The 23,093-nt window shown below is 32.2% G+C and overlaps 1 protein-coding gene across 1 annotated transcript in view; it reads left to right on the top strand.

The window, feature by feature from the left end:
• The window catches only part of LOC122815905 (V-type proton ATPase subunit S1-like), a gene marked incomplete at its 5' end in the record, with an annotated part of 315,745 nt that overhangs the window by 54,261 nt on the left and 238,391 nt on the right, over positions 1 to 23,093 (top strand). The window contains one exon of the mRNA XM_044088754.1: positions 473 to 513. Coding sequence (XP_043944689.1) covers positions 473 to 513 — 41 coding nt within the window. The remainder of the gene's footprint in view (positions 1 to 472; positions 514 to 23,093) is intronic.

The following is a 23,093-nucleotide window of genomic DNA, read 5'->3' as shown; positions in this document are numbered from 1 at the left end:
ACAACACAGTTGTACTGCTCCACCATATAAAATAGGGAGCCATAATACTCTATAATTGTAATTACCACTAATACCAAGTTACACTGTTCTCCACTATTCTTATTTCCACTCTGTATCATGTTAACATTTGACTGCTGTGTAACCAGTCACTTGGTTTCAACTCCAGGTCTGTATGAGTGAACACTTTCTAGGTACCTATTCCAGTTAACAAAAATAAAATAAAGCAGATGAATTGTCTAGATTGATTTTAAGAGCATTTTAATGATTGATCAAATTTATATTATAGATAGTGATTTTTTTAATGTATTCTCTGATTATGATAGCACTGCACTGTTTCCAGATTAAAATAGCATAGTACATTCTAGCTTTATCACGAGTTGTGATGCAATTTTTTTGTCTGATAAAGCTTTTTATAATAAACAGAATAAAAATGAACAAAGTTAGTAAAATACAGTGTAAACTTTTTTTCCAGAATTAATGACAAGTCAGCACTGAAAACACTTACTGAAAATGGTAAGACTTTTAAAATTACTTAAAACATTTATTTTTCATCAGTCTGTCGTACTGTAGAATGATTATCAAGCTGCATGTAATTTCACATGCTGGCTATCAGGTACAATAATTGCATGAATAATTAATTACAGTATAATTAATTCTGGGGGCAGCATTGTGACTGAGGGGGTGAGATCTCTGTTTTATAGCTCCAGACAGTAGGGTCAATCTGCTTCCACTATGATTCATCCAGTTATATCAGGATGAGGTACAGCTGGATGAAAACAAAGAGTACAGCTTTATTTGCGGGGGGGGGGGGGGCTACATCCCCTGTGTGCAAGCAACCCCTTACCCCCTAATTGTTGTTTGTCTTTTTGGCTTTTCCTGGTTAGGGGTCGCCACAGCAGAACTCTGGTCTGCTAATGATTGGCAGTAGATTTTTTTATGGTGCAGAGTTGCCAGCCCGATGTCCAACCTTCAGCGAAGGCACTCCCATTCACGCATGTCTTTCGGAGGCCACTTGACCACGGGGATGACATGCAGACTCCACATAGAAGGCACTCCAGCTGTGAATTGAACAGGAGAACCTCTTGCTGTGAGGCAACAATGCTACCGCTGTACCACTGCGGCTTCTCCCCTACCCCTTAATTAACATATATCAATTCTAGGATAAAACAAACATAATGAATAGTGAAACCTTACAAAGGACAGGAATCAATCCTAGGTCATACCTAAAAAAATGTACCACCAGTGATACCCATGGAAAAGAGCAATCAGTGGGTTCAACTTTGCCAAACTGAAGTCAGACAGATGGCTCCTCATGTATGCTCATTAATGTGTAGGGAAGCTGTTTAATAGGGGTAGGTGATCACTGCGGGGAGTCTGCTGTTCTCCCTGCATCTGAATGTTTGGTTTTACAGGTACTCTGGTGTTCCCCAACTTTCTTAAATCATCTTGGCACTCAGCTACAAAACAAAAAGTGTATTAACTTATGGCCTGAGTTGTACCTTGAAAGAGTCTAAGGACAGGTCACTAAGCCAGTTAACAAATAAATAAATAAATCTAGGGACCAAGTTGTTCAATATTTACCCATAATTATTGGATTGCGGGAACAAATGTTCTGCCAAATGTAGAAGTCAAATATTTATTTATGTACTTTTATGCTTTATTTTTGAGTTAGTACCAGTAGGGCGAAGCGTACTTTCAGGGTATTGATACCAGTTTGGGAGAAGTTAGGAATATAGGAATGTATGCGCAATACTAGGAAAGCAATTATTAGGACCAATAAGATATCTAGAAACAGATATCTTCAAAGAACCACACTTAAAAGTTCCTGACACCCTTTTAAGCACAGAATAGTGCTCTCACCTCCCAAATCAAGTAGATTCGCACAAGATGACTATAGTGAAAATTTGTGTCCACCCATCAAGTCATCAAGACTAGCCATAAAGGCAAGGGCACTAGAGAAATGCTTGTATCCTAAGGGTGACTCTTTACTGGAACATTCTGTAATAGTAATGGAGGAGTCCCAGTCACAAGAGAAAGGAAGGAAGGGTTGTGGAAGGTGCTGAGAAGTTTAATAGTGATGCTAGTAATATACATGTTACTAAGGATAAAGACAATGTACAAATTACAAAGTGAAGTGATGATGACTTACCCGATGCTGTCATAGTTTACATGTTGGAGAAGCAGGTTTGCACAAGTTTGGACCGTAAGCGGTGGAATGGTATCACAGAAGAAATAAATCACAAAGTGAATGATACTTCCACTGATTTTGCTACTTGCAGTTCTTCCTTACTGCATGCAGACAGACAAGATATTGCAGACACACAAGAAAGAAATGATATGAGTAAATGATACGAGTAAGTGATATGAGTAAATGATACAATTAAGTGATATGTGTAAATGATACAATTAAGTGATATGAGTAACTGATATGATTAACTGATATGAGTAAATGATATAAGTAAATGATATGAGTAAATGATATGAGTAAGGGATACAAGTGATATGAGTAAGTGATACTAGTAAATATGAGTAAATGATATGAGTAAATGATATAAGTAAATGATATGAATAAGTGATATAAGTAAATGATATGAGTAAACGATATGAGTAAGTGATATGAGTAAATGATATGAGTAAATGATATGAGTAAGTGATACGAGTAAATAATACGAGTAAATGATATAAGTGATATGAGTAACAGATATGAGTAAATATGAGTAACTGATATGAGTAACTGATATGAGTAAATGATACGAGTAAGTGATATGAGTAAATGATACAATTAAGTGATATGTGTAAATGATACAATTAAGTGATATGAGTAACTGATATAAGTAAATGATACGAGTAAATGATATAAGTGATATGAGTAACAGATATGAGTAAATATGAGTAACTGATATGAGTAACTGATATGAGTAAATGATACGAGTAAGTGATATGAGTAAATGATACAATTAAGTGATATGTGTAAATGATACAATTAAGTGATATGAGTAACTGATATAAGTAAATGATACGAGTAAATGATATAAGTGATATGAGTAAATATGAGTAAATGATACGAGTAAATGATACGAGTAAATGATATAAGTGATAAGTGATATGAGTAAGTGATATGAGTAAATGATATGAGTAAATGATACAAGTAAATGATATAAGTGATATGAGTAAATGATATGAGTAAATTATACGAGTAAATGATATGAGTAAATGATACGAGTAAATGATATGAGTAAATGATACGAATAATTGATACGAGTAAATTATATGGGTAAATGATACGAGTAAATATGAGTAAATGATACGAGTAAATGATATGAATAAGTGATACGAGTAACTGATATGAGTAAATGATATGAGTAAATAATACGAGTAAATGATATAAGTGATATAAGTAAATGATATGAGTAAATGATATGAGTAAGTGATACAAGTGATACAAGTAAGTGATACTAGTAAATGATATGAGTAAATGATATAAGTGATATGAGTAAATGATACGAGTAAATATGAGTAAATGATACGAGTAAATATGAGTAAATGATACGAGTAAATGATACAAATAAATGATATAAGTAAATGATATGAATAAGTGATATGAGTAACTGATATGAGTAAATGATACGAGTAAATGATATAAGTGATACCAGTAAGTGATATGAGTAAATGATACAAGTAAATATGAGTAAGTGATATGAGTAAATGATATGAGTAAATGATATAAGTAAATGATATGAATAAGTGATCCGAGTAACTGATATGAGTAAATTATACGAGTAAATGATATAAGTGATATGAGTAAGTGATATGAGTAAATGATACAAGTAAATATGAGTAAATGATACGAGTAAATATGAGTAAATTATATGAGTAAATGATATAAGTAAATGATATGAATAAGTGATATGAGTAACTGATATGAGTAAATGATACGAGTAAATGATATAAGTGATATGAGTAACTGATATGAGTAAATTATATGAGTAAATTATATAAGTGATATGAATAAGTGATATGAGTAAATGATATGATTAAATGATATGAGTAAATGATATGAGTAAATGATATAAGTGATATGAGTAAGTGATATGAGTAAATGATACGAGTAAATGATATAAGTGATATGAGTAAGTGATATGAGTAAATGATACAAGTAAATATGAGTAAATGATACGAGTAAATATGAGTAAGTGATATGAGTAAATGATACAAGTAAATGATATAAGTAAATGATATGAATAAGTGATATGAGTATCTGGTATGAGTAAATGATACGAGTAAATGATATGAGTAAATTATATAAGTGATATGAGTAACTGATATGAGTAAATGATGTGAGTAAATTATACGAGTAAATGATATAAGTGATATGAGTAAATGATATAAGTAAATTCTATGAATAAGTGATATGAGTAACTGATATGAGTAAATGATATGAGTAAATGATATGAGTAAATGATACAAGTACATGATATAAGTGATATGAGTAAGTGATATGAGTAAATGATATGAGTAACTGATACAAGTAAATTATATGAGTAAATGATATAAGTGATATGAGTAACTGATATGAGTAAATGATATGAGTAAATGATACAAGTAAATATGAGTAAATAATACGAGTTAATATGAGTAAATGATATGAGTAAATGATATGAGTAAATGATACGAGTAAATATGAGTAAATGATATGAGTAAATATGAGTAAATGATATGAGTAAATGATACAAGTAAATATGAGTAAATGATACGAGTAAATATGAGTAAATGATATGAGTAAATATGAGTAAATGATATGAGTAAATGATACAAGTAAATGTTATAAGTAAATGATATGAATAAGTGATATAAGTAACTGATATGAGTAAATGATACGAGTAAATGATATATGTGATATGAGTAAATGATATGAGTAAGTGATATGAGTAAATGATATGAGTTAATTATATAAGTGATATGAGTAAATGATATGCGTAAATGATACGAGTAAATGAAATAAATGATATGAGTAAATTATATGAGTAAGTGATATGAGTAAATGATATAAGTGATATGAGTAAATGATATGAGTAAGTGATACAAGTAAATGATATGAGTAAGTGATACAAGTAAATTATATGAATAAGTGAAATGAGTAACTGATATGAGTAAATGATATGAGTAAATGATATAAGTGATATGAGTAAGTGATATGAGTAAATGATATGAGTAAATGATATAAGAGATATGAGTAAATGATATGAGTAACTGATATGAGTAAATGATATAAGTGATATGTGTAAATGATATGAGTAAGTGATATGAATAAGTGATATGAGTAACTGATATGAATAGGCCCTTATTTTCTAGGAAGGAAGGCGAGCTATTAAAAACTCCCCTTTCATACGCTACAGTGATAACACTCATACAACAGCAGGATGGCTAAGGGTAATGAAACAGCACCGTTGTTCATTTAACTCTGCAGTGGTGAAACATTACACAGAATTACAGCATGAGAAATGATCATTAGACCCCCATGGCTTTTCTACTACCATGCCTCTCAACTGTACAAATTTTCACAGAATGTCTAAATTTTGCCTCATATTTCTGGTCTGTTCCTCATAAAAATTATGTTTTTTTTAATAAACCTCTGGGATGATATAAGGATTAAAGTCTCTAAATAATTACATGCATTTGAACTTCAGATTTCATAGCATTCAGAAAATACATGCTAACACAAATCCTTTTATTCTAGTAAGTTTTTATGTTTATAAGAGTAATATTTAAAATGTGTAACTTTTTTGGGCCTTTGTGTCCTCATTATGTCAGTCTTTGTTCAACTTTCTTGCACTAAGAGGTTGAGAAGTATGCATACCATTAATGCTAAATTTATAATACATTTAGGTTCTGTATCTTTCATGGAAGTTTGCTTTATGCCACATTCTATTGCCAACAGGTTTTTGAGTACTTTTGCTACTAAATGGCACGTTAAGCCACTGGATGAATTTTCAGTGGTTGATCTTTTGACTATTAAATGTAAACCCATGTTCTTGCAATTCAGAGTGAAGGTCCTTAAGTGAGCTGACATCCAATCATATATACAAGAATGCTGCAACAAAGTTCACAATATCACTAGAATCCTAGATCACAGAGGCATGTGGACAGGTAGCTGGGAAGTGTTTGAACTGAGTATTAAAGATCTGTTAGTGGTTTGCTTGGAAAGAGTGATGGATATTTATTGGTGCAATATCTTGAGGTATGCTTCTCAGCCAGAAATGTGGTTCTTTTGTGAAGATGTTGAGCATTTAATACATAATTAATCAAGAAAATGATACCTGACGAGCAAAGCACCCTTAAAACCAAGAATAAATATGCAGAGTCCAGAAGTAGTGGGTGCACCAGGCTGTAAGAAAACGTCCACAAAATATTCCAAAAGCTGTCCTTTATTAAAAACAACAACAAAGCCAGGCAGAAAAGGATAAAAAGGTAAGCGCTTTCACGTTGATACAACGCTTCATCAGACCTTGAAAAAACATAAGCAAATGCATCTCTTTTATACCATAATCCATTGCTTCTCAATTAAAAAGGCTGCGCTTTAATTAATATAATTAATGACACTTAAAATGTCAAACAGCTCTAAATATATTACCAAGTTGATAAAACATATACATAGATATATATAATGTATGTAAAAAAAGCACATATATAAAAAACATGTACAAATAGCTTAAGAAACATATACATAGAGGCTACGACTAAAATAGGGGCTATGAATAAATAACGTCAATGAAAAATCAATGATTCAATGGTCGATTGGCCAGGAATGGCTTAAGGGATATTTTATCATTAAGCCCATATATATGGGCTTGTAACCTCAAAATCCATTTATTCTCCACCTCTTCTGTATAGGTTTTAATGTTCCCTAATCTGCTTGTTCTAATAACTGACTCAATGACCATAAATTTGAAACAATGTGAAATTCCTTTCTCAAGGACATGTCGTGCTAATGCATTAGTTGTATTCTGTTTCTCTATCGCATAAATATGTTCTCTAATACGCTCGCGTAGTGTTCTATTAGTTTTGCCAACATAGAAGAGATTACAGTTTTGACATTGAGCGAGATATATGACATCTCTAGTCCTGCAGTTAGCATAGCCCCTGAATGTATGTTCATATTTGGTAAAAGGATGTAGGAATCTATCAGTTGTCGCTATATATTTACATTGCCTACATGTTTGACAAGCAAAAGTGCCTGTCTTTTGTGGCTTAAATTTGTTTTTATTCGTTTGTTCATAGCATAGTCTCCTATCTAAGGACTTCATGTTTCTGTAAGATATGGATGGTCTAACATCTACCAAGTCTCTTATTTTCTCATCCATCAGTAAAAGTGTCCAATTATTCCCTATAACTTGCCTAATTTGAGTATTGATGTTGGTGTATGGAATAATGAGTCTATTTACTGGCGGATGCACACCTTCTATATTTAGACCTTCATTATCAGCATCTCTTGATAAAAAAGGGGTGCCTTTGCCTGTTCTATGAAAATTACCATGAGTTAAAGCTTCATATATTTCAGTTTCTTTATATCCTCTTTCTTGAAAGTTCTTTTTAAGTATAGTTTTTTGCTGATTAAATGTTTTCTCTTGGGTGGTTAATCTTGAAGCCCGCAGCATTTGATTCTTGGCAATATTAGTGTGAATGTGTTTAGGGTGCATACTGCTACGATGCAATAGATTGTTTCTCCAACAGGTCTTCCTATGTAACTCTGTATCTATACAGTTTGCTCCTTTAACCAATTTAACATCCAAGAACACAATCTCAGAAGTAGAATGATTGCATTCAAAATGTAAAAAATCAGTCGTAGAGTTTAGATAGCTCACAAACTCTGTCAATGAATTAACCGATCCCCCCCATACAATACAAACATCGTCAACAAATCTACTGTAATGTTTAAGATGTTTACAAAACAGGGCATGATTAAATACAAAAGTCTGTTCCCATTGTGCCAACACCAAGTTGGCATAGGTGTTGGCACAGGGGGTCCCCATGGCTACCCCCTTCTTTTGCAAATAATAATTGTTGTCATAAAGTAAAACATTATTTTCAAGGACTAGTTCTAATAAACTCATCCATTTCATAATATCTGTGTTAGTTATGCCCTTTCCTAATAAAAACTGACGCACATAATCAATGCCAACGTTGTTCGGTATAGAAGTGAAAAGTGAGGTTACATCAAGCGTCACAAAAATATCGTCACTGCATAACAGATGGTGCTTATTTAAAATAGAAAGTTTCTCCAGAAACTGTTGAGTATCCCTTATAATTTGTTCGGTATTAGCCACAATTGGTTTAAACATCTTATCTAAATAGATAGAGAGTGATTTAGTGAGCCAGCCTTTACTCGACACGATAGGTCTCAAGGGGGGATTGTGTCGATCTTTGTGTATTTTAGGGAGGCCCCTGAACGTAGGGATCAAAGGGTTCTCAATTATAAAGTAGTTATAAAGTTCCTTGTCAATGCTCTTACATAACAACATATCATATAATGCACTGTGTACCTCTCTAATTAAATTGCTTAAAGTATTCCAATCAAGAGAGACATAAGTATCTTCATCCATTAACATCTGTTGCATTCTGTTAGTGTAAAAGTCACTATCCATAATAGCAATAGCACCCCCCTTATCTGCTTTACGTATGGTGATAGCATCGTTATTCTGTAAGCTAGACATTGCTTCCCTTTCTCCTATCGTTAAATTATGAAACTCAGGTTTCAGTTTGTTATTGTTGTATAAAGTAAACAAATCATTTTCACATGCCTTCTCAAAGGCTTCCAAAAGCGGATGGAGTTGCGGTACAAAAACAGATGGTTTCTTAAAACTATTTGGTGCTATATTATGAACATTCAAGTTATTTTGCCCATAAAGTAGCTTTAACCCTAGGTTCCTGGTGAATAATTTAATATCAACTAATAAATCAGCAAAGTCTGTTGAACATGAGGGTATAAAATTTAAGCCCTTGTTCAACAATGAAATTTCATGGACGTTTAGTGCATACCTTGAAATGTTAATAATTAAGTCAGATTGGTGAAGTTCATCACTTTCTTTTGATGTTGAAACGACTCCTCTGTGCTCTTCCTCTTTCTTATCCTGTTCAACGGGGACCATGTCCTTCTTTCGAATGGTTTTATTGGCAAAGGAAAAGAAGGGAAACCTTCGCCTTCACCAAATACCTCCTCTTCAGGGCCTCCAATAAATGAATCTAAAGTTGTCTGTTTTCTCCGTTTTTCTTTATCGGCAAAGTCGCTTGGGGATGCAAGCGCTGCTTGTATCGCTCTACTATCCTGATCCTCCGAGTGTATCATAGCTTCTATGGTGATTTGTTTCGGTTTAACTACCATAGAAGTAAGAAGAGGAGCACTTGGTGTAGTACTGGCAGGCTGCATTGTATATACAGAAGAGGTGGAGAATAAATGGATTTTGAGGTTACAAGCCCATATATATGGGCTTAATGATAAAATATCCCTTAAGCCATTCCTGGCCAATCGACCATTGAATCATTGATTTTTCATTGACGTTATTTATTCATAGCCCCTATTTTAGTCGTAGCCTCTATGTATATGTTTCTTAAGCTATTTGTACATGTTTTTTATATATGTGCTTTTTTTACATACATTATATATATCTATGTATATGTTTTATCAACTTGGTAATATATTTAGAGCTGTTTGACATTTTAAGTGTCATTAATTATATTAATTAAAGCGCAGCCTTTTTAATTGAGAAGCAATGGATTATGGTATAAAAGAGATGCATTTGCTTATGTTTTTTCAAGGTCTGATGAAGCGTTGTATCAACGTGAAAGCACTTACCTTTTTATCCTTTTCTGCCTGGCTTTGTTGTTGTTTTTAATAAAGGACAGCTTTTGGAATATTTTGTGGACGTTTTCTTACAGCCTGGTGCACCCACTACTTCTGGACTCTGCATTTAATACATAATTAAAAACAAGGGACACTGGAAGCAATAAGAGGTAGAGAGGTACACCAAAGTTAATACAGTTGATATTTTAGTAAACATTCTAAGATTTACAGACTCATTTGCATAAATGTACTTACATTTTCTTACTTATTTAAAAATATTTCCATCAATTAAAGATGTTTTTGTTAGTCTATATGAAGATATTATGGTTTAACAATTTTAATATTAATGTTGTGATGTAAGAGGTAAATTAAAAAAGAAGATAAAACTGAACGGCATGCAGTGCATCAATCAGGTAATTTGCAGCTTGGAAATAGCAGGGCATATGCAGAGACATGGTGCATGTCAGACAGAAATACATTATTTTGATTTCTAAGATATTGTAGCAGATGTTATTAGCTCTGCAAAGGATGTCTCATTTATTGACCACTTAGCACCCATAAGAGAATTTTATATTACAACTTTCATATTTTTGTAAGCATAGGGTTCTCAGAATAAATGTCAAGCTTTGACCCTCCAAAATTTTTTTTTTTTTTTTTTTTTTTTTTGGGAAGAAGCTGACTATTTATATTAGGGCTGTTAACTACTGTGGAAAATTGTGGTTAGATTGAAAATACAAGTTGAAATATTCATACTTAGAGTGAAGGAAGTTATATTTTATAAGCTGTTGTTTACATAAATGTTGAAGTCCTTCAATTACCCCTCTCAAGATTACATATAAGTGATTCATATTCTTTATTTCTTTTCTTTATGATTTTTTTTGCCCTCATGCCTGTCTACCAGCAAGCCTCACCACAAAATGTAATTATTCAGAGCCTTCATGGGAGCCATCTGGCAGACATGAAAATTGCTTCCATTCCCACTGGCATCCCGGCAATGAGAACATTGTACTATTGGCGTAATTCCTCTCATGGTCAGGGGGAGAGATGCATTACTGCTGAAGCAGCAGTGCCTTCCCTATGCAGTTGCTATTATATGTACACCTATGTTATTTTTCTGTAAATGTACCTCCATTTCCACTGTTTTCTTGTTTAAGCTCATAACATTTGCAACAGAAGAGTTCTGGGGGGTCCCACCTTTTGTTTGAAGAAGATGGTCTAAAAAGTTGTAATGCATTTGATTAACCTATCTTGTTTCCCATGTCTCAATGGTATTTTATGGGCCTGAAAAGATGGCCTTTTAATACCACATTTCCCATATACATATATGGTATTGTTTATATTTCAGTGTCAATACTTTTATTTCAATGTTTTTAGCACTAGTTTTTGATGTAACAAGCTTGTATAACATGGTGTTAGAAGGATATCCATAAATGGTACATTTACTTTTTGCCCTTGACAGAACATCGTTATTTCTTTCTTTTCTTTGATTATTGATCTTAATGTCTTAATTTTCAAGATAGTTATTTCTTGCTACTATTAAAGTTTTTACTAATTTTAAAAGTATTTGGAAATGCTACTAAAATAATATATTATTATTGTATTAAGTTGCAGTGGCGCAACAAGTAGCACACTAACCTGTGGTACAGAAGGCTGTGGGTTCTATTTCAGCATGAGGTAGATTGATGGCTGATGCTGCAGTGATTAGACATTAAACCAAGGACCCATCTGCTTAAGTTGGTAGTAGCTCAGCTGAATGTAAAAAGTCCCATGGCATCTAATGAAAAGAATAGGGGATTTTTATTTACAAGTTGTTTACAATATGCATAATTACAAAAAGAATTAACATTTCATATTATATTTTATAACTTATTTACAATATACACATCTACATATTTACATCAACATTTCATGTTATATTCCTTCATACAGACCCCCACTCTTTTCTCTATAACCGCCACTTGATTTTTTTTTATATTTAGTAATATCTATTTGCCTTTACACATAACTTCATTTAACCTTGCATTCCAAATTGTCCACATAATACCACATTTTTTATCAGGTGATTAACATCTTCTTTACTATGCTTTCCATAAACACTATACTCAATTATGTCCATGCTTATTTACTTATAGTCTTTCAATTCTTTAACTATTTTACTTTCTATTATTTTTTCCCATAATTGTTTTACTCTTTTACACAACATGTTCAGTTATTTCTAATTTTCCACAATACAAATTACCTCATTAATCCTTTTATGAGGTATATTTCCTTTAACATATAATTTATCTTGCAACCTCATAAAAAAATCTTGATATACAACATTTTTCATAAACCATCTATTTCTTTGCTATATAGCTTAAACGTTTTCTTTAGTTAAATATTCACAAGGATTAATTTGATAATTTTTGTCATAATATTTTTGTACCAACTTTTCCTATTTTCATCAGTTTTGTCTGTATTTAATTTCTACACTTTTATTTCTTCTCGGTGCATCCTTATCTCTTAATTTTTCAGCTCCTTCTCTCTTTTATTCATTTTAATTAAATTCAGTTCTTAAATTCCATTCATTTTTATATTTTTTCCTTAAATATATTAATCACCAACTTATTCTCTTTTTCCACTCATCCATCTCAGAACTGGACATTCCATACACTATTAGATTCAATAAACCCAGACCTCCTTTGTCTTTTTCCATATACAAAACTCCTCTTTTGACTGGAATCGACCTGGATCCACAAATAAATATTGTTTCCATATGTCTCAGAATTGTATATATACTGGCTAAATATGATAATTTCTCCATCCCTATATCAAGTGTACTTTTTTTATATAATGACAGTGTATAACTTTAAGTACTTGTAAATTTCCCAAGATTTTCCCTATTGCTCCTTTATTATATCATACTCTCCAAATTCAATTCTAATGTTGATATTGCTTTACCAAACTGTATACTTTCCAAACTTTTCTCACCTCCTACACTTTTACATTTCTCTTTATTAATATTCAAGCTAACTTTTTGTAATCTATTCAATACATTTCTAATCACTTTTCCATTTCTTATCCAATTTTTGCTGTTAATATTATATCATCATATGACATAACAGGATATGTTACACTCATCTCTCTGTATATATTTACTTCCAACTCTTCATTTAATCCTTTTACAACACTATTTATAGCCATTATAACAAAAAAAAAAAAAAAAAAACAGCTCATTGGACATCCCTTTTTACTCCTCTTTTCGTCTCCATTTTTTTTCACTAAGCCAACCATTTACTAAAACTTCAGCTTTAGTATTTTTATATACTGATTCACATACTTATCTTTGTATTACAATTATATTCTTCCATTAACTGCCATAAAACATCATGTTCTGTTGAATCAATGCTTTATTTATATCTGCCACTATTAATTTTGTTTCTGTTTGACCTTTCTTAATATTATCTACTTTTTCCCGAATTATCATTAATATCTCTTGAGTTTCTTTGCCACTAACCACGTAAACATCTATTATATAAAGCAATTTGTCTTCTAATATTTCTGCATTACTTTCATGAATAACTTATAATCACAATCATTCAACATTACAAGTCTCCATTTTTTTATTTTATTTTTTCTCCTTTTTTCAATATAAATCTCATGACACTCACACATACTTTTCCACAATTTATCCCATCATTTAACCACTCATTAAATGCTTTTATTCAAATTCATTTTTGTCATATCATTAAATTGTCATACATTTGACATCTTATACTATCCAATCCAGCTGCTGTATCTACATTTACACTCTTTATTAACTTTCTCAGTTATTGGAATTTGCTGTTTTTTTATTAATTTCCTCTGTAAACTGTTTTACCTTCTACATACCTTTTATTTTTTAATCCTCTTTCTTTTATCATGACTTTCACAAATTTGAGTACAATATCCATTATTTTAGATTGATATTTTTTCAAGGTTCTCATCACTACTTTTCATTTCTCTCATTATACCATTGTCGTCTTTAACTTTAGTACTTAAATATGGTGATAATTCCTCTTTCTTTCCCTGAAAATATCTTTGTCTATATTTTTTAGTATGAAAACCAAACTGAAAACAGCAACGAAAAAAAACCACCAGGAACTGGAGCTGAGATGCAAAACAGTTTATTCTGGTACCTCGGCTAGAAATAGCCTTCAAAGGAATAACCATTCAGACTTTTTTGCATCTTTTATACTAAAATCAAACATAATAATTAAACAATTAAGCAAATGAATAATTAAATATAACAAGAGGCTTGAAGCTTTAAAGAGACCATGCATTAATAAACCACAAGAAAGGACAAAATACACAGAAGCATTCAGCACAATAAATGCATATAGTCAAAAATTAACTATATATTATACCAATAAATATATGCATGTAGTAGGAAAATAACTAAATGTTTTACAGGTATCTTTGTAAAATATGGAAAATACCTTTAAATAGTGATATTCATTTCCAAATTCAACCCTTTAGGTTTCAAAGTACCAAAAGTTAATATAAACCTACTTTCTAAATTCAATAACTTCTATAAAAAATACATTTCTGTACACTTTAGAATTTTTTCGTAAAAATGTTGTACTTGTTAGATTTTATTAATATTAGTCTGAAATTAATTATGTTGTAAATATGCTGAAAGAAAAGGCTTGCTTAAATGCACAAACATAGTTTAGTAATATGTGATCAGCAGTCATACTAAATTACCATGGCTTGGAAAAGGAATCTGCTGAATGGACATTTTTCCCTTACAGACTCAAAACAGGATGTATGCAAGAGCAAAAATACAAAATCTGCTTTTAAAGAATGGACATTTTTCCCTTACAGACTCAAAACAGGATGTATGCAAGAACAAAAATGCAAAATCTGCTTTTAAAGAACAATGACATGTTATTCTGCATGGAAAAACAGGATATGGCACAAGAACAGATGTTTTTTATACAAAGATCCAAATAAAATACAGGATGTTCACACTGTCAGAAAAGCTGATCTCTGACAATGTGTTTTCTCAAAAATATGTTTTTCTTCATAAAAAACAGGATATGCTTATCAGCATTGACATAAGAACATATGTTTCTATACACAGATTCAAATAGAATACAGGACAATGTGTTTCCTCAAAAATATGTTTTTCTACATGGACATCAGGACACTGTTACAGGATATTCACACTGTCAGAAAAGCTGGTCTCTTACAAGACATTGTTAAACAAGGAAGTTTAGTATTGTTTCTACAGGATAAGCAATTCTCCAAAATATGTTTATGCATGACTAAAAACTGTATATAAAGATCTGTATAAATCCAGTTATGTTAGAGGTATGATAGAGACACAAGTCCTAAGGTAAATGTTATATCTCTCACATCATCTGTACTATATGAGAAGTAAAGTTGGAACAGTACTTTTAAGCTGCAACGGTTTTCCAGTTTGGTTTATTATAAAATGTTATTTGTTACTGCTCTTTAAAGTTGATGCTGCAAAGTATATTCTCTCATCAGTGTATATTCTGCAAGTTTCTGTATGCAACAGACTGTGAATGCAAATATAATCAGACTTTGAATTTTAGCAGAATCCAGCCAGCAAGACTGAGTGTCATAAGAAATATTCAAATCCATCCCACAGCAAGTAAGCTAGCAAGCAAGTAAGATCCATGTATTTTTTCAGTACTCTATTATAGGTACATTGATGATTTAATTTTTGTGTGTACTGGTAATGTGTTGGAATTTGATGAGTTTGTTACTAGTTTGCATTGCAATAGATTTGGTCTTGAATTCACATATGTAGTGAATATCCATACTATTCAGTTTTTGGATATTCTACTATATGTGGATGTTAATAATAAGGTACAATTTAGGCTGTTTAGAAAGGATACTGCAACTAATAACTTTTTATATGCTACTAGTGCTCATCCTACGCATTTGATTAAGGCACTTCCTTTTGGTGAATTTAAGCGCACATTTGAACATACCTCTGAAATTGGTTTGTTGGAGTCTGAAATTAGGGACATTAAAAATAGACTTTTAGTTAGAGGCTATTCTGAATCTTTAATTAATAATAGTATTGATAGGTTATTTAAACCTGATTTGAGTATAAGGGATGAAGATAGAATCTATAATAAAAATAAGAAAGTTGATAGGGGTTTTTTGAATAGCAAAAATGAAAATAAAATATTTTTTGTCACCAAATATTCTCTTTTCTCCCTAACTTTGAAAAATATTGTGGATTTTCTTTGGTCTATAGTTTGTCAAAATGATGAGTTAGGTAAGCTTTTTTCTAATAAAGTTTGTTTTTCTTATGGAAGATATGTGAATTTGAAGGAAATGTTGAAGCCAAAGCGAAAAACTAGGGAGATGAATTTGTTGGATGGCAGATTTAAGTCAGAGGGTATGTTCAAATGTGGCAAATGTAAAGTTTGTTCCAAAGTTAAAAATTTATCAGGTAATTGTATTAATGGTGTAAAATATCAGGCCACTGAAAAATTTGATTGTAAATCTTGTGGAATTGTATATCTTGTGGGTTGTGGTTGCATTCCACCTAAATAGTATATAGGCCAAACTAAACGTCAGTTAAAGATACAGATCTTGGAACACATGGGGGATATTAGAAATCATAGGATGGAAAGTCCAATTTCTGAACATTTTAGTGTTGTTCACAATGGTGTTTTGGATTTATTTTTTTGTGCATTAGCTAAACCGGATGTCTATAATGCTGGTAATTTTTACAGAAGTTATTGAATTTAGAAAGTAGGTTTATATTAATATATATTATATTAACTTTTGGTACTTTGAAACCTAAAGGTTTGAATTTGGAAATGAATATCACTATTTAAAGGTATTTTCCATATTTTACAAAGATACCTGTAAAACATTTAGTTATTTTCCTACTACATGCATATATTTATTGGTATAATATATAGTTAATTTTTGACTATATGCATTTATTGTGCTGAATGCTTCTGTGTATTTTGTCCTTTCTTGTGGTTCATTAATGCATGGTCTCTTTAAAGCTTCAAGCCTCATGTTATATTTAATTATTCAATTGCTTAATTGTTTAATTATTATGTTTGATTTTAGTATAAAAGATGCAAAAAAGTCTGAATGGTTATTCCTTTGAAGGCTATTTCTAGCCGAGGTACCAGAATAAACCGTTTTGCATCTCAGCTCCAGTTCCTGGTGGGTTTTTTTCGTTTCTATATTTTTTTAATTTACTCCTGATTTTTTTTTGTAAATTTATTCTTCTTTCCAAAAATAATCCTTTTCATTCTTATCTAATCTACTTAAAACATTTTTTTTTGAATTTGTCCATATGCCTTTTTATCTTTTCATCTTCTTTCATTCTCTAATATTAAATACATTTTCTTATACTTTTATTTAAATATTATCTACCATTCTGATCAATTCTTATGCAAATATTTCATTGTTAAATATTTCCTTAGTTTTATTATGTCTTCTTGATAATTCTTAATCCATTAATTTTCATTTATTCTCTTATTACCTTTTCCTATTTTAATATAGTCTTATTTTCATCTAGTTCAATCCATATTGCTAAATTTTCTGAAAACCTGTCGGTACTACTTGTTCTATCATAACTTTTATAGTTTTAGACAGAAGAAAATAATCTATTTCTGTTTGAAAGCTCCCTCTCTGATATGTGTTTTGGCTTAAATTCCATAATTTTAGATTTTTTACATTTTATTATCTCCTCCATTGCCTTCTTATCTATTCTACATTTTTTTCTTCTTATGTCTTAAATTACAATTAAAATTTCTGTTACTATAATATCCATATTCAGTGTAACATAATTTGTCTAAAAATACTTTTCCCTTTCTTTATGTAACATATAAGCATATATTGCTATTAATCTATACACCTTTCCTTCCCATCTAAAATCAACTACCAGCACTCTTCCTAGTCTAACTAATGTATAATCCATTTTTTTATTCCTTTCCTGTACAATATAGCAATATCTGAACATTTTTCATGTCCTGAATTCCATACTATACCACCTGGCCATAAAGTCTCTACTTGTTCTCTTTCTTCTTTATTCAAAGTCCTAATATCTTCTAATACTATCACATACACATCGTAACTCTAATACCACCCTAGTATTCCAATTCTCTTAGCTAAATTATTAATACTATTAACATTAATATATAGGATTCTAAGATTATTTACTACTCATTTTAATTTGTGGAATATTATTTTAATTATCAATTTCCTTTCTTTTTCACTTTTATTCCTGATTCCTGAATTGTTCATTGCCTATCTTGAACCCTTTTCCCAATCATATTTTTCTTAACTACTTTCCAATTTATATCTTCTTCATAGGATCATAAGATCATAGGAAGTTACTCGAAAAATAACCCTAAGGCCCTTACAAGCTTAGCCAAGTTCTACCCTTATTTCCATGATCAGCATATATAAGAGGGACACAGGTGGAAACCCCAAGGTGAATTTACAGTTACCCATCAAATCATCCAGATTGGGTTTGAAGTGGAACAATGAGGTTCTTTGTTTGACATGAAATGGGGGGATCTGTTCTAAAGGTGCAATAACCTCTGGGAGACAAATCTATCCCTCAAGCAGCTTCTATTAATGTCACACACCAGGTTAAGGTGTTTAGAGGAAGTAACCCATATACCATTTAACTTACAGAGTTGCAGCATTTCCAATAATGCAGGGTCAGAGACTGTCTTGTATGCAAGGCGGAGATCACCTTTTAGTAGTCTGTATGAAACAGAATAAAATGATAGTGATTTTAGATGATCCACGTAGGACAAATGTTGAAGACCTTGAATTTTCCTTGTGAGGAACCTTTGTGGTCTCTCTAATTGCTGCAGGTGCTTGGAACAGTATATAACAAAACAGGCATTGTACTCAATCATTGGTCTGATGAGGGAAGAGTATAGGGAGGTTATAACTTCTTTTTTTTTCTGGGAGCAATGCCCTTACTTATGAGATGAACAATATAGAATGCCTTTGTTAGCAATGTGGAGACATTGTGGTCAAAGGTCAGTTTGCTTTGAACCTGAGTGCCCAGGTGTCTCACCACTGAGTGTGTACCTAAGGTGTTGCTATTGATATGGTAGTTAATAGGAACATCGCCTGTACTGAAAGGGATAATAATACAGTTTTTGGCATTGAGTTTAAGGCTATGACTTTGGCACCAGTCACTAATTTCTGTTCCACTCTCGTTCTCCCCATCTCCTTTTTGTGTTTTCTCCAAACTCTCTTCTTGATTTATGTCATTACTTTCTCTCTTCTTTTTTGTTGATCTTCTGGTTGCATAATTTCTTTGATATTTATATTTTGTTGTTCAATTTCACATTCTAACTTCCTCTCTTTCTCACAATCCATCCACGTATGTCCTGTTTGTTTACATTTGTAACACAGTAATTTACAATTCTTTGCATTATGACCAGTTGCCCCACATACATAACATCTTTTTTATCACAATTATTTACAAAAATGTCTCTCTCTCCCACAGAAAAAACATGTATTTTGTTGCCCCCTTTATTTAATGGTTCTGCGTCCATCGACACTAATCATACTAAGAATATATACAATTTTACCATTATCCATTTTCAAAATTAAATTATAGTCCCAAGCTCCTAGCCAAAGTCCCCTATAATAAAACACTTTTGAAATGTCCTCTACTTCATTTCCACATTTTTAATAAATATTTTTTACAGTTACTCTCTCAATGTTTGAAACTGCATATTATTTTTTTCCCATGTTTCTCGAACAAAAGTCTTTACAACATAATTATTCCAAGGATAAATGTCTTTTTTCCTCCATATTTCTTTAGAAATGTCTTTAAGATGTTAGCACTCTAAAAAAAATGTCACAGGATGTTACTTTTTTAATTAGAATGAAAACTCTTACCTCCTGTGCATTTATGCCTAAGGCACAACTAACTTGTCCTAAACCTCATACCTATCCAGTTTTACTTCTTCTTTACTTTATATTCTCACAATGAAGTTCTTCTTTTTTAAGGACTTCCATCTTCTTTTTTTCCTTGTCTGCTTCTTTTCATATGCCTATTATCTCTGTAAATGATTTCTTCTGCTTTTCTTCCGTATTACTTAGCTTTTCCATTACTTCACTCCATGAAGCATCTCTCCCCATCTCCAGTTCGATCTGCACTAACAGATTTTCCAATTTATCATCCCGCAACCCTCCTGACTGGAGTGTTGTGATTATAATTCCTTCCTCACTTCTTGACTGCTTGAACAGGTCTCTTTGGATGATTCCTCTAAATCTTTCACTTGATCCTCTTTTTCACCATCTTCAGCCATTTTTTCCCCACATGATCCTAAAACATTACTAAAGAGTTGGCATTCACCTCATCTCTGTCTCCTGCAGTCACCATCTTTGTGTGCCATTCTCCCAGCTCCATCAGCGGTATGAATGGATGCTCACACTCATTAGCTGCATTCACAAGTGCCATAACAAGTAGGGAAAGTTCTCAGATGCCCTGGCAAAATTTCCCCTAGTATAAAATTACAATCTCAGATCTTCCCTGAAGAGAGGCCATAAGCCTATTTGGAATAACCCTGTCAACAAAGGATAAAATTACATCTCTGTTAGCCTAAAGTTTGGATCTGAAATCTTTTTATACTTTCCTGTATGTTATACAATTTTGCTCCCCTCGGATATGATCTAGTAATTTCTAGGCATTATATTACACAGACCTTTTAAAATCAAGTCTCTCAACACTAAAATCTCATTCTTATCCTTCAAGGAATGAACATTTTCTTGATATCTTCGTTCATCCTTTTCTTCTTCATTGTTTCAATGCCGCGGTTTGGGAATACAACTCTTTCATTGTTATGATTTGTGATTACATATGATTGTTACAGGTTTGTTAACAGGTCTTTTTTTATTTTTGCATTCCTCTTCCTTTTACTTTTTTACAAGCTTATATACCACTGCATCCCTTCTCTGTATACCTTTCTACACCTTCTTCCTCTGTATTTTCTATATCATCAAATTATTTTTTTAAGTTCCTCATCTGGCTCCTGTTATCGCTAATATCAGTTTTAGAATACCCTATCATATCAGTGGTAGTGGGATTATTCTGTACTAATTAACCAAAAAATCAGACACATTCAAATGTAAAAATAATTACCAACATAACGAATGATTTTATAAGCAATGTTTATATTTTATAATAACTCATAGGTATAACTCATACTTTGAATTTTATATTATAAAACACTTTAAAATAAGTAGAAAATTACTCAACGCTTCAAAGAATGCAATTTTAATATACTGCTTATTCAAATGTTTTCACTGGATGTGGAAGCATTACACATAAACTCTCAAATTAATGCATTTTATTCCGTTTTTAACTTCCAGGGACTTCCTACATGGAACTCTTTCCAGTAGTCCAAAACAAATGCTTTAAAATTAGAACAATTGAAAGTATTTTATATAGCGTATTATTTACAGTTTTTTAGGTTCTTTTTTTTAGATACATCACACAGTTGTGTTCATAAGGTGTCCGGACATCAGACAGCAGGTGTTTGCAATGTACTGTAAGTTTGTACTATGCAGTGTTTGCTGGTAGCCTGGTCCCCCAAGTGCCAATGTGGTCTACATGTTTCCCTAATGTCTCTTGAGATGTGCACTAACCAGTATGTGGCTGGTTCTTTGCTCCACAATGAATTCTAGACCATGGTTAGTTGCGCATCCACACATATCATCATTGTTTGTATATTCATGTCTACTTTACACAGCAATGCATCCTTGCTACACTGCACAGGCTTTCCTGAGGTACTTAGTGCATCTTTAATAATCCCAGCCCTCATGTTCAATTCACATATAGCACTAAAAACAGTGTAAAGAAAAGTGCTCAGTGCATGACTTTTTAGTAGCTAATTTATGCAAATTATTAAATTTATAAAAATGACAACACACCAGTGAAATAAATAAAAACAACAAAGTAGCAGCCAATAACTTTTTTTTTTTGCAATTTCTCTCCTAACACCTCAGCAAAACGGTCTTTAACGGGAGGCACTAGGAATGAGAGTTTAATAAAATTATTCACTGATACATTGTTACTATTAAATTATTAAATCTAGCCAAGTATTAGATTTGAAAAAGAAAGTCATAAATCCCAGGTGACACACTATAAACAAAATTTAAAATTTACTATACAAGTCATGAAAGGGTAGGCAGTAAAAAGTGATTTATAAATACAGCAGGCTTTGTGCAATAGTGGTGCAGTAATTCCTTATACAATGATATAAAAATGGAAAATAATTAATTTAACTGTTTCTCCTTAATAAGGGGAAGTATGACTCCAATGGATTGGCTGCAGGCTCTGGTGGTATTAATTTTCAACAATGGCATAAACAGAAAACCTAGAATCTTCTAACAGTTCAGACTGCCTTCACTACTGCAAAAAATAGAGATATGCCATGAAGTTAAGGGTCACATGGCTCTTAAGGCAGATTTGGCTGCCTAATACGTTTCAGCAGAGATATATGACAGGTACAGCCTATCACACTCACATGATCCTATTTTTCAAATGGCTTACTACACAAGTAGGCATTATCATCGCAGCAATGTCCTCTGTATTGGTTTTGTTGGCATGATGGACATGGATATGCCCAACATGACACATAAGTATTTTTATGATAAGAAGGGTAGACAACAGACTGACTGATAAATGGGTGAAAGATATGATAAAGTGGGTGCTATTAGTGATCAGCTCTCTTGGGTGAAGGTGACAGTAGCTGTCCCAAAGAAACTGCTCCTAGTACAATCACTGCTTAATGTTTCTGTCTGTCCTCATACAAGACACTGAAACCTGAAGGAATTTCTTGGTTGATGGCTTCAAGTAAGTGTATTTTAACTAATTCAGCTGCATGGTTGACTAGGGACCCTACTATGCAGAAAGTATTTCTGAGATGCAATAGGTCTGTTTTAAAACTCCAAATGCATGGTGAGGATAACTGCAAAAAAGGGGAAAATTCACACTTGGGTAAGGGCAATATTAGGAACCTAGAGCTAGAAAATGATTTGGGGACTGTTGTTATTAGGAAATATATTAACAATCACATCAAGGTCATGCAAAATGACAGGGTATACCTCAGAGATATGACAGCAAAGGACAAGAAAGCAATGCCGACTCTTGGGTCCTGTGAGATTACATCTGAGCTGTTGTATAAAGTTCTACAGGCCTTCCAGGGATAAAGACGTCATTCTCCCTGGAAGGCCTGCAGGGGGAAAT

The sequence above is a fragment of the Protopterus annectens genome, chromosome 11.part0 (assembly GCF_019279795.1).
Source record: "Protopterus annectens isolate FY-2018-M chromosome 11.part0, PAN1.0, whole genome shotgun sequence".
Taxonomy (NCBI): Eukaryota; Metazoa; Chordata; order Ceratodontiformes; family Protopteridae; genus Protopterus; species Protopterus annectens.
Note: the sequence above shows the minus strand (reverse complement) of the source record. Positions and strands in the feature narration are given on the sequence as shown.